This window comes from Sitophilus oryzae, unplaced genomic scaffold (genome assembly GCF_002938485.1).
Source record: "Sitophilus oryzae breed Bouriz unplaced genomic scaffold, Soryzae_2.0 scaffold_149_pilon_pilon, whole genome shotgun sequence".
In the NCBI taxonomy this organism is placed as follows: domain Eukaryota; kingdom Metazoa; phylum Arthropoda; class Insecta; order Coleoptera; family Curculionidae; genus Sitophilus; species Sitophilus oryzae.
The window spans coordinates 165,514-179,207 of NW_022146169.1; the positions used below are offsets into that span (position 1 = coordinate 165,514).

The 13,694-nt window shown below is 31.9% G+C and overlaps 1 protein-coding gene across 1 annotated transcript in view; it reads right to left on the reverse strand.

Moving 5' to 3' along the window:
- The window catches only part of LOC115878021 (protein tilB homolog), an 88,982-nt gene that overhangs the window by 73,794 nt on the left and 1,494 nt on the right, over positions 1 to 13,694 (reverse strand). The window contains exons 2-3 of the mRNA XM_030894377.1: positions 10,738 to 10,859; positions 130 to 297 (exon numbers count right to left, since the gene is read on the reverse strand). Of these exons, the coding sequence (XP_030750237.1) occupies positions 130 to 297; positions 10,738 to 10,859 (290 nt within the window). The remainder of the gene's footprint in view (positions 1 to 129; positions 298 to 10,737; positions 10,860 to 13,694) is intronic.

Consider the following 13,694-nt stretch of genomic DNA (forward strand, 5'->3'; position numbering starts at 1 on the left):
AATAAACACTATTGGATACAGATTATTTATTGCCAGATATTTATTAAAAATACCCACTAAAATTAAGATCAATTCATACAGGATATCAATGTTCATAAGAAAATTGGAAATATAAAAAATTTCACTTACCCTTCGATATTAGAACAGGGGTTTTCTCCTAACCACAGATTCTTTAAATTAGGCAAATTTTGCAGGTATACAACCTCGTTGAGGTTTCTGATATCGTTCTGTCTTATGTAGAGTTCCTCCAATCTTTTGCAGAATTGAAAGTCGGCCAAACTGTCGATTTTGTTTATACTGGAGAAAAATCAATAATTATTACTACGAGCTGATTTTCAGTTCAACGAAAATTATATTAGATATCATTACTAAAATTTGAAAGCTGTTTCACCAATTTAGTGTTAATTGTTTATCAAAGTTATACAAATATACCGTGTGGTGTATTGGAACATGGGACATAAATTGTGTACCGGTAGAGACATGTAAATGTCCCTACCATTGTGTATAGGTGTAACATGTAAATTTTGAACAGGTTAAATATTATCCCCCCAGATGATTTTAGGTGAAAGTTGTATTAGACTTTTTTGAAGAGGCGTTAAAGTTGTACTTTTGTCTAGAATCTCGTTATATTTAGAATCGGCATTTAAAAGTTATTTGCAAAAATTTACTTTAAAATTACTAAAATTTATATACGCCCCAGACAACGCTACAATTAAAATACCAACAAAAATATCATTTTGTCATTGTCGTATCTGATGTTACATTTTGTTTACAACTTTACTTTAATTTAACATTTGGCGTTCACAAAAATCAAGAAAAAATACGGGAAGTTTTTTGGGAGAAGTGATTTTCACCCACTTCTACATAAATTTTAGTATCAATATTTTCCAACTTCACCAACGGCCGATTTTCTTTTCGTAAAATGGTCCCTCTAGTATTTACTACATTTTTTGTCTCTTGTAAAAAACGCCACATCGCATAGCTTTTGTCAAAAAAAATTGAAGAATTTATTTAATCAAAGCAGACCTACAAAATATACAAGAATTTCCAATATTTCGTGGACAATTTTTTGGATCAAAAATAAGTTAATTGCACCTAATTTACCTTTATACAAAAGTGCATCGTTTGTCCGTTAGAGGGCATCAATCACAGATACCTGAACGTTAATTAATTTAAAAATTATTATTTTTTTAAGTTTTCTATGCAGCTTATCGTCAAATATAATTTGTGATACTAGCATAAAATTCCATGTTTACGCCAACTAGATTATTACAGCATACTTAATAGATTTTATGCGCCTCCATAACTTAATGTGACAAAACATTAATTTTTTCCTCAAAAAGTATGCACGGTGGCGATTTTTTACAAGAGACAAAAAATGTACTAAATACTAGAAGGATCATTTTACGAAAATAAAATAGGCCATCGGTGGATTTGGAAAATATTTATACTAAAATTTATGTAGGGGTTGGGGTAGTTTTCACCCTTTTTCTTGAATTTTGTTAAAATCGCGTGTTTTAAGCGTGTTTTGGTTGCTTTTGTTTCGATCTTGTTTAAACCAAAATATAAAACAGATAAAAAGAAAAAAAACAGCCAAACCAACCCAAACCAACCAGACAAAACCCTAACCGACCCATACAAAACCAACCAATACAAAAACAACCAACACAATACCAAACCAACTCAACTCGAGCCAAACACAAACCAAAGAAATGAAAACACAGCGTGTTTTCTTTGCTTTGGTGGCTTCCAGCATACAGCGTGTTTTCATTGCTAGAGCTATATAACTATAGCAATTGTCCCGCCGCACGGTGGAAAGACACAATATAAAATGTTGGACATTGACTTAAAAATAAAATTTTAAATTAAATAATTTTGGTAGAAGATTTTAATTACTTAAAGTCCAGACCGTTATATTTTATCCAACTCAAAAAAATATTTTTAATTATATGTCTGTTTGAAAAGTTTCAAATGAAGATATTACACTGACTTAATTATGGCATTCATTTCTTGTGAAACAACCTAGTTTTATAAAAAGTGGCAAAGACATTAATAATTTTTTTAACCATACATATATTAGTGCAAACGATTGTTTTCACTTTAAAATAAAAGATATATATAGTCACAAAAGTTTGGGAGAACAATTATTGTATATAAGAGACACATAAACATTTTTTTGCTACTAAATACTAGATTTAGTACCAAAAAAATATGTATGTAGAAAAATAAAAAAATGGCCAAAGTTGGCCAATACTTTATATATGTCACAAGGTAGATTAAGCCTTTCTAATAACGAAACTAATTTAATATCTTGCCCCAGCTTGCCCCCTCTAAAAATTTCCATTTAATATATTACTAATACATGCTATACTAAAATCAAAAACCTTTTCAATTCCAATAAATCAAATTATCTTTATCAAGAGTCAAATTATCTTTATTTTCTTATAAATTTATTAATATTTAATTATTAATTGGATAAAAAATACAAAATGACGCTTAAATCAAAAACAGATACAGGGTGCTACAAATATATGGAAAACTTATAAACTATTGGAAAAAGAAAAAGGGTTAAAGTGCAGCGTGGTGCAGCGTTGAGCTTTTTTGTTTTTGAACACCCTGTAAATTATCGGTAACTCAAGCTAGACAAGTGCAGACTGAAAATTAATAACGCTATGTTCTAAAACAACGCGACTCAACAATAATTAAAGAGAACGTCGATCCATTCATGGTATCGATCTCGAGCCACTGTTCGCTAAAATAAAATAATACGGAGGTACATCAGCTATTATTGCTATGATTAGGTGTTTTATAACGATATAGGTGTAAATTATCGATAACTCAAGCTAGACAAGTGCAGACTCAAAATTAATAACGCTATGTTCTAAAACAACGCGACTCAACAATAATTAAAGAGAACGTCGATCCATTCATGGTATCAATCTCGAGCCACTGTTCGCTAAAATAAAATAATACGGAGGTACATCAGCTATTATTATGGTACGCAAGATTATTAAATACTGCTATGATTAGGTGTTTTATAACGATATAGGTGTAAATTATTGATAACTCAAGCTAGACAAGTGCAGACTCAAAATTAATAACGCTATGTTCTAAAACAACGCGACGCAACAATAATTAAAGAGAACGTCAATCCATTCATGGTATCGATCTCGAGCCACTGTTCGCTAAAATAAAGTAATACGGAGGTACATCAGCTATTATTATGGTAAGCAAGATTATTAAATACTGCTATGATTAGGTGTTTTATAACGATATAGGTGTAAATTATCGATAACTCAGGCTAGACAAGTGTAGACTCCAAAATACGCTATGTTCTAAAACAACGCGACTCAACAATAATTAAAGAGAACGTCGATCCATTCATGGTATCGATACGTCTCGGTTTATAACCTGATGGTGATAGTTCATGTCAGATCAACAACAGGTACCTTAAGACTTAAATAAAGACAAATTTACTGTGCTCTAATTCAACACTTCTCTCAGACGGAGCAGATTGCACCAACAAAAACCAGAAATGATAACCAAGAGACAGAACTGTAAAGAAAAGTTAAAATGAAATGAATGTGGAAAACATACCCTACATCTGTCAGCATCGTTGCAAGCATCCCCTGCACTGTAGTGTACATCAACTAAAATGGGATAAATAGAGCAAATCTATAACGATATCAAAATAAAACACTAAATCACTACAATACACCAAAACACTTTTACTTTTACACTGGACGCGCGTTTCGCTAACCATGTTAGCATCATCAGCAGATGATTATAAACTGATTGAATTTATAATCATCTGCTGATGATACTAGCATGGTTAGCGAAACGCGCGTCCAGTGTAAAAGTAAAAGTGTTTTGGTGTATTGTGGTGATTGCGTGTTCTATTTTGCTGTGTAACACCAAAGGTTCCAACCCTCAACTGTAATATAACGATATCGCAAAATGACTCTACATGTGAATGGCCGAGTTCAGTTTGTGCCATTGGCCATGTTTCGCGCCATACCAATCGCACAAACCGGCTCGTGCACATTCAACAACAAAAAATACGCAACTAAAAACCTTCTGAACGTCAACTCAGAAAGCGAAGAAAAACAAAACCTACTCATCGCTTAGGGTAGTCGACGGAAGGTCAACGCCCTGTCGAGCAAATGGCGACGGAAACCTAACCAGGTATGTCAATCAAATCAATATAATTAAATCAATAAATATAAGTATTACTATAAGTATTACTACAAAAGTAAGACTTATTAATTATAAAACTTATTAATTATAAATATTTCAATAAAAGTAACACTATATACGTAATATGTGGATAAGGTGTACGGAAAGAATTTCCGACACTCTCGATGTTATGAGACTTATCACACATACTACGGTCGCATTTGACTGACTCTTACCGCCACGAGGAACCCGTACATGGCTATTCATTACTGTTGAGCATGCAACTGACCAGTAGCACACTCAACTCGCCCACCATGTAGAGCGGATACGTAAGTTACAAGGACTTACAACGACCATAGGCTAGGTCATAGCCATAGATCAAACTCAACAGCAAATGTCAAAATGACAACCAAACTCAACTCAGAGAGTTACAATAAACCAATACTAGGTTCAACCCAAAACTGACTACAGTCACAAAAATGTAAGAAGCGACATTACTCAAATCCAGACTCAAATATGTACAAATACTGTACATAAACTAAAGTACTAAACTAAGCTAAACTAAGCTGAAGTAAGCTACGTAGCTAAACCTAATTAAATAAACGTATGACCATTTCCCAACAGTCATACACAGGATGTAGTTGTCTTCATGACAATTCATAGGGAACTAAACTAACAACCATCTTGCTAATAGCTATCCTAAACCAAAAAAATAGTATGGTTGCTCGCGAAACAACCACACCAAAACCAAAAAAACTAGAGATTCTGCAGTTCAATAGAGAAATCGTCACCCCTCTATGTATGCTAATAAGAATCTCCAAGTATCTGTACATCCCATACAGACACTGCCAAAATTTACCAAAATACACTTGATATAGATTGTCATCCAGACAAATATATCTCACGGTAATGACTAAAAAAACTAAATATGATAGAGATGTCGTCAAGACAAATGTATCCCATGGGAATCACCCAAAAAAACTAAATATGATACAGATGTCGTCAAGACAAATATATCTCTCGATAACGAGAAAAACTAAATTCGATATACACTCAGATGCAAAAAAAACGCAACGGAGAAAATTTTGGTCAAATTTAAAGTGTTATATTTTTGTTATTTTTAGCCCTATTTTTATGATTTTTTTAGCAAGCTGTATATAATTATATCAACTTTAATTCATATACTCAGTTTTTTATAAACTTTAGTATTTGGCATATTATACAGGGTTACTCGAGGGGTTGTTTTTTTACCCTAACTTTAAAACACCTTGTGTAATAATTTCGCGTGTGAATTTTCCTAAATTATGATTTTATGGTCAGAACCATGTCTCCTGAGCATTTTGTTTTTTGGATCAAGTCAATACATACTTTGGTTAATTTTTAAGAGCGAAATGAACTTGCCACCAACAATTTGCAATTTTTTTCAATTATCATTTCTTTTTGAAGTTATTTTTGAATATGACAAGGCAGCTTTGGTGTGATTATTGTGAACTATACACTACTATGAACTGCCCATCAAGTTCGACGTTTGGGAAATGCTTGGCAAAAGGGTTAGAAGTCGAGAAGCGTTACCAACTTCATTAAATGAACTTCACTTAGTCCTTAAAGAAGAATAGGAAAACATAAAGCAATATGATATATGCAGTCTCAATGACAGTATAAACGGACGTATAGAGGCAGTTATAGAAGCCAAGGGAGGTAATACAAAGTATTAGGGTATTTTTTACAATTTTTGTTTTCTGTTTGTATACTTGAGTATTACAGATTTTTTCTTTAATATCTTTACTTCTGTTACCGTTATTAATGTTTATTAACACCCGGACTGTATCGTTAGTTTTTAACGTTTTTTAAATTTAGTATATAGTATCCAATGCAGCGCAATATGACGTTACGACAATAGTCACCAAAACCATCGCGTCATATTAAAAAATTACATCAAAATGTAATGATAATTGAAAAATTGCAAATTGATCGTGATATATATAACCCTTTAAATTTGACCAAAAATTTCATCGTTGCTTTTTTTTTGAGTGTTTGATCTTGATCTGAGTGTGGATGTCATCTAGACAAATATATCGCACGGCCGGGAAAACTAAAACTTAAGTCTCATGCATCAGAATGCATAGACGAACTAGAAGAATCATCTTCTACGGGACTATAAGGCTTAAGATCCTTAACATGCCAATTTCCGGCAGAAGATCCATCAGGATTCGATAAAGTATAAACAAGGCGTGAAAGTTTCTTAGTTACTGTACATAAAACGAACTTAGGTGCTAGCTTAGCTGCGAATTTGTTAGCTGCATTCGACAAAACCTTGTTGCGACGCCATACCTTATCTCCTACACTAAACGAGATCTCCCTCTTTCGGAGATTGTATGCATTTGCGTACTGAAGATAAGCCTTATTCATATTTTTCCTAACATCCAAAAATAAATCGCGTAAACCTCCATGTTCGGCAGCATAACCCTTTCTACCGCCAGGTAAAATTTCAAAATCAACATTATTCATGGCATCTGAACCATAATAATCCCCAGACACGAGTACATGACGACCAAAATTCAAAAAATAAGGTGTGACCTTTGTGATATCGTGACGACTTGTGTTAATTGCAAACTGAATTTTAGGTAACTCTGCATCCCAATTTTGATGTTCATCGATGTAACAACAAATTGCTGTAGAAACCGTTTGATTACTGCGTTCTACAAAATTGCACTGAACACAAATCACGCAGGACTCTACCGCTCAAATTCGGTGCGTTATCACAAATCACATACTGAGGTACACCATAGATTAAAAACACATTATTCTCTATGAAATTACTAATATTCTTGGTTGTAGCTGTACGTAGAGGATATACTAGCGTATATTTAGAAAACCAATCTCTTTGCCATGGAAATTGTGCTTCTTTCTCTTTCCCCATAAAACCTATTCTCGCAGCATTTGTGGCTTTCTCTGTGCTCCACAAACTTTACATGAACGAACATATTTTAATACTTGATGGCGCATTTTCGGGCAGTAATATAATTCCCGAATGCGAGATAAAGTTTTATAGAAGCCAAGATGAGCTGAGGTAGAAGTTTGCTTGTTACAAAGTCTAATACAACTTTTGCAGGAGATTATCTGGGAAGATAATATTTAACCGTTTCAAAATTTACATGGTATTTCCTATATCCCGTGTTCCGATGCAGCACACTGTATACTAAAAAAACAAACAAATAATATATTCATTTAAATTATACTATAAATTATTACCAAACGATTATGACGGTGTGTAGTTAGTAGAATATATTCAAGTATTATTGGATACCATTCAATATTTTAAAAATTTAATTAATAAATTTAAGTATAATGTGCTTTTTTAATTGGATTAGGATCAAAAAATAAACAGAAGTCCTTTGTTTTAAATTTGTCGACGTTTCGCAAATATTATTTGAATCTTTAGGACACTACAAAGTTAAGAGACAAAGTTAAGAGAGCAAAATACAATCAAAAAATTTTAAAAATTTAACAAACAACTTAAAATACATATCAGTGGAATTCCACACATATACAATTGGTAAAACTACCCTAATGTTAACAATTAAATAAAATATATGTATATGTTATAAATTTAAGATCGCTTGTAAATAAAAATAATAAGGGATAAGGCCAGGATATAATCAGGATATTTTCTTATTCGCATTTAACGAAAAAAATCGACGATGGTGGCACTGTTTTATACAAAAAACTACCAGGATCAGAACTAAATCAGTCATCAAACGATCTCAAATTACTAAAAGCACTTGGAAGAAAATTATAATAAATGAAAAAAAAAATAACACTTAACCTAGGGTTGGCAACTTTGAAAATAAAAAATAGGGGCGAGAGGATAAAAAGAGGCACAGGCGAAACATTTTTGAAACGTCGCTCAAATGTCGAGAATTTACCAAAAAGTTATATAAACGGTATGCGATAAATATTTAAAACAAACAAAAATACTTATACTCAAAACTTATTAAAATAAAGCAAACCATTGTCAACAAAACTTTTTTTAAGACATAAACTAACAGTAAGTTGTAAAACTTGGAAAATAAGTTGGTTATAATAATGGTTTTATAATTCGGAAGCTCTCTTTTTATTTATCTAGTAATGCTAAAACACTCTATTTTAAAGTCGATTAGAGAAAATAGTATGATTCATTGGCAAGTAATGTAAACATTTACGATCCCAAAATATAGATATTACCTGTGATATTACTAAATGGATATTTGAGGTGAATTTGCCTCACAATGCAAATTCACCTCTTAGTATTAATTATTAATTCTTTATCAGAAAATGTTTTTTTGTCCTGGCATGTAATGCTTTACATTTTATTTTTTAATTTCAAATCGGTGAGTTTTATCAAAAAAATACAAGAGATAAAAAAGTTTCTAAACAAACTTAACTATCCAAATTAATTTTTTTGCATGTGTTTGATAAGATTTTTCTTTAAATTTCGTTAACAAGAATGATAGGGGTAGTTTATTTCAACCCCTTCCACTCATTTTAAAAAAGTGAAAAAATTACCAGAAAGTGTGTTTTCATAACAGTAATGCTTCCATAAAATTTTATTAGTCTATCTCTTTTCGTTTTCAAGATAAAAAATAAAAACATTATTTTTCCACCATCTTTGTACCGCGATATCTCCCTAATGGTTGACTTCTGACCCAGCGTTTATGAAGCAAACTACCCTTTATTTTGAACAAGGAATCACCCCCTGAAGTTTTTCGCATTTGTTTTGAAACACCCTGTATAAAAATGGGATGTAGAATCCGAGCCACTTGTTTCACGGAGCCGCGGTGTATACGCCACTGGTTAAATAGACGCCCCAATCCTTTTGATGGTTCGCCAAAGGCTCCGGAAAAAGCGGAGACAACGCCGTCCGGCTGGGCATAGGCTCGGCTCGAAGCTCAGACCCCGTCCAAATATGACGAGTCAGCCTCAAATCCGCTTGAGGTTGACTCGTCTCGGGCGTCTCTCGCACTCGTCTCGACATATTTATACGCAGCGTTAGATTTATCTCTCAATTATGTTTGGAATATCTTTTTTTTGAAATCCAGAATAAAAATACCTCATTATTAATTTAAATTTATTAAATTTAACACCTCTGCAGCTCCACCTGTCATAATAATAATATTATGACTCATTATAATAATATCATTTGCATTGGTTGCGTTAACCATTTAGTAAACGGAGTTGCAGGTCTCGAGTCCGTTTCCTATGCGATTAACGCAATCGGTTGCGCTAGCCGTATAGGAAACGGAAAAATGCTATACGGCCCGTAGATAGGAAACCTATCTCTATTTTTCTACATCTAAGAGCACAGCTCTCGGCATCTGGAATGGATCCCTAGCCTCCGTGATTGGGTTAGTTATTCTTAATTCTTCGGTTTGTAAAGTTGCCACCTCGTGGCTACGCTAAAATTCCCAATGACAATATCGCATGCGAATTCCGTAGATAGAAAGTATTCAAAAATGCATTTTTCAGGTCGCATGCGAATTACTTCGTGCGAATATACGGGATATCTCAAAAAACATGTGCCATCTCTCGTGGGAAGATTCCGCATGTAAAAATAAGATTTATTTTTTATGTCAACATAGGTCCGATTCTGCTTTGGTTCCTAGCTACAGAGTGTTAAAGTCTTAATATTTTTTTTGGATTTCTTATACTTTTCTCTCAAGTACTTTTAGCGTTTCGAATGAAATTTGGAGGGTAAAAGTTACTATAAATGCGACATATTTTAAGGCTAAAAAAGTGTCGCCATATCCACCAGGGACGTGCATATGGGTTATCACTAGAATATTTTTCTAAAAAAAGCATGTACGCCACTGACTTTTTGCTCTTGTTGGCGAAATAGTGTAAGCAGTTTAATGCCGTTGTAATAAGTTGTTTCTTGATATTTTGTCGATATCGGCTTCCTTGATGAGATTAACGCAATTTTATTAATTTGCCTTGATTCAAGTCTAATAGTAGGTAACCTTTAAAAAAATTAATATCATTAACTTGCGAAAGTTTTAAATAAGTACTCATTGATGTCTAATCAAAAAATATGAAAAAAAGTTCCAATAAACATGGGTATGGAAATGCATAGTTTTAGAGTTACAGGATGATAAAACTTTTTAAAATTAGGTTTTTTGTAATTATCTTAAATACCATATACTCTGTTTTTTTCTCAGGTAAGATTTCGACAGACGATGACAGAAAAAAAGCAGATGACTTCCATACCAATCGATTCATTTCACTAAAAAAAAGTTTCTAATATTTTTTAAAGTAACTATGGATGGATTTATAAGTAAATACGTCATGCGTCCTCTCTTGTTGTTTTTAACCATTTTTATTGGTTTATTTCATAAACGACAAATCATATTTCGATATTATTTGTTTGACGCAACGATGAACGACAAACGGACTCCGATGCGTATGAACTCGACTTAAGATTTTTGAGGGTTGTCAAACTCTTGCCAAATTATAGGTTATAATTTTGTGTCAAATAGAAATTATAAATATTTTGCATTTTGCATTTTGGACTGTGTTGTTACTTACGTTTCGTGTTTTTTAAAATAAAGTGGAGGAAAACTCGAGGGAAAATTAAGTGTTGACCCAGACCATAGTTTACAGTTAATATTCGGTGTCCAGAGACCGCCAAAAACACAGTTTGCCAGAGACTATGACCAGAGAGTTGTATTAGCCACAAATAAAGTTGTTTACCATCTCGTACCTATATCGTATATGGTACCAAAAACTGGAGTATCTGTAAAATAACATCACACGATAGGTAAATATTACATTTTAGTACTAGCAGAAAAAAATAAGATTAAAGTTAATTAACCAAAATCAGATTTTTTCAGTTTTATACGGTTCTTTTTCACAATATTTTAAAATAATCACTTGTCACTCAAAATTTAAATATATTAATTATGCGTTCCAATTGTACCAACTTATTTCTTTATAAAATAAAATACACTAGTTTGAAATTAAAATGACAGACACATCTATCACTGTCAAGGATTTTGTCGTTGGACAGACTATATTTTTTTATTTGAAATCGATGTATATTGGACTAATAGTAATAATAACTAATAGTAGTAATAATGTTTAATAATAAATTAGGTAAATTATATAATTTATTAATTTTATTAATTGTGATTAATACAATTGCCTTAATCTAATCAAGGAGGCCAAATTCGACAAAATAGCAAGAGATAACTTTTAATTTGCATTAAACGACCTACACAATTTTGATATCAAAAGAAAAAAGTCAATGGCGCACATGTTTTTTTTTTGGAAAATATTCCAGTGACAACCCATATGCACGTCCATGGTAAATTTATCGACACTTGTTTAGCATTAAAATATGTAGCACTTATTAGTACTACACTATAGTAATAGTAATAATATGTAGCACTACACAATAGTAATTTTTATCCTCAAAATTTCATTAAAATCACTAAAAGTACTTGGAAGAAAATTATAATAAATCGCAAAATTATTAAGACTTTAACGTCCTGTAGCTACGAAACGAAGCAGAATCGGACCTATGTTGATATGAAAAATAAATCTTATTTTTACGTGAGGAATCTGCCACCGAGAGATGGCACATGTTTTGAAACACCCTGTATTCGCGAATGTTTTCGTCGAAGATCGAAAATTTGAGCTAAAGACCAATTGACCCAAAGTCGCATTAAAGATTGAATACTAAGTGCTAAGAAGTAGGTTATAATGAGTATAGAAATTTTGATTATCTTTATGATAATCGTTTTTTTTAATAGAAAACGCCTGCATTGTAAAAACTGTTTGACCTTGCCAACAATAATCTTCGCTCACGATCTTTTCCTTGTAGGGAGGTCCCGGTAGAGCTTAGGCCCACCTGTGACTCATTTTTATGTATAAGGAAATCAATCGACCACAATAAACAATATTTCAATACACACGAGATCGCCCCCTTAAGAGTCTTTGTAAATAAATAAAAACAGCATTGTTTATATCATTTAAAATGTTTCAGAATTGTAATTGCCTATACAGCATGTCCCCGGATTTTATTGACCTTTTGGATTTTTTTATTGACATTTTGCGAAAATGCATTCTTCATAAAAATTTTTGCTTATTCTAAAATGGTTAATCCCGTTTATACTTTTCCAAATTTCCACACCGTTTTAGAGAAAATTAAGAAAAACATGAAAATATAGTAATAGTAGTAATTTTTCCAAAAGAAGTCCTTTTTACGAAAGTCCCAAAAATCAAAACGCGTTTCTATGGTAATACAAATTCGCTTTCATTCTTTGATAGATTATTTAATATAATTGTAATTAACAGAAATTTTTGTTGTTGTTTTAAAATGTTAAAGAAGTACAAAATTTATTTAGTTCAATGCTACGGAAAGGTGATGAGAATTATCGGAAAATATGATACTTTAAAAACAGCAAAGAATATGTTATATACCAATATATCAAAGGATGAAATCGAAATGATATAACCATAGCAACGCGTTTTGATTTTTAGGATTTTTCAAGGAAAAAATTCAACCATATTTTCGTGTTTTTTTCTTAATGTTCTATTTTCTTAATCTTCTAAAAACTATTGAAATTTGGAAAAGTATAAACGGGATTAACCATTTCAGAATAATCCAAATTTTTTTATGAAAAATGCATTTTTCTCAAAATATCAATAATAAAAAAAATCCTCTTGTAAAGACAATCCAGGGACTACGATACATTACAGCTTTTTTAATACTTCAATGTTTTGAATAAAAATTATATTTTCTCTTTTTTATATTAACTCGATATGAATGTTTCATAAAGAATATGATTAGGATGAGATAAGCACGATTTAATGTTTAAAACAGCCTCTACAATATTCCCGGAATGTTTTAGGAAAAATTTCTGGAAATTTTTCGCAAAACATTTCTAGAAATACTTTCAGAAGTAAACTCAAATATAAGCCAGTGTTATAAAAAGTAGTTCCCACGTTTCCTGAAATTGTTCAAGACGCGCCGTGATTGATTTATTGTTAATCTGGATTAACAATAAAAAACAAATGTCTCGATCAATTTCAGAAAATGTGGGAACTAGTTTTTATAACACAGGGCTGGCTTATATTTTTCGTACTATTTTGTGAAATAGCACGAAGCAATCAAGGTCAAACGTTGTGTGATAGCTTCAGAAAAATAAGCAAACATGGAGCATGAATAAATATTCATTAATTTGTAATGGAGTGTAATGTAATACAATATTAAACTGATATGAAAAATCAAAAAGAGCGCGTTTAGAAAACAGTTACCGATGGTAGATTAAATTGGCTATTCCTCTAAGGTTACACAAGAATATTTAATCAAAAAAATCCTATATGGGTATTTCGCCACTGCACTGCAAGAAAATCTACAAAATAAAATAGTTATTTTTTGTAAACACTTCTGCGTTAAACCCAAACAGAAACTACTTGTCAGAAGTTATGTTTACAGTTATACAAATTTGCCTAACAAATTTGTATAACTGTAAACATAA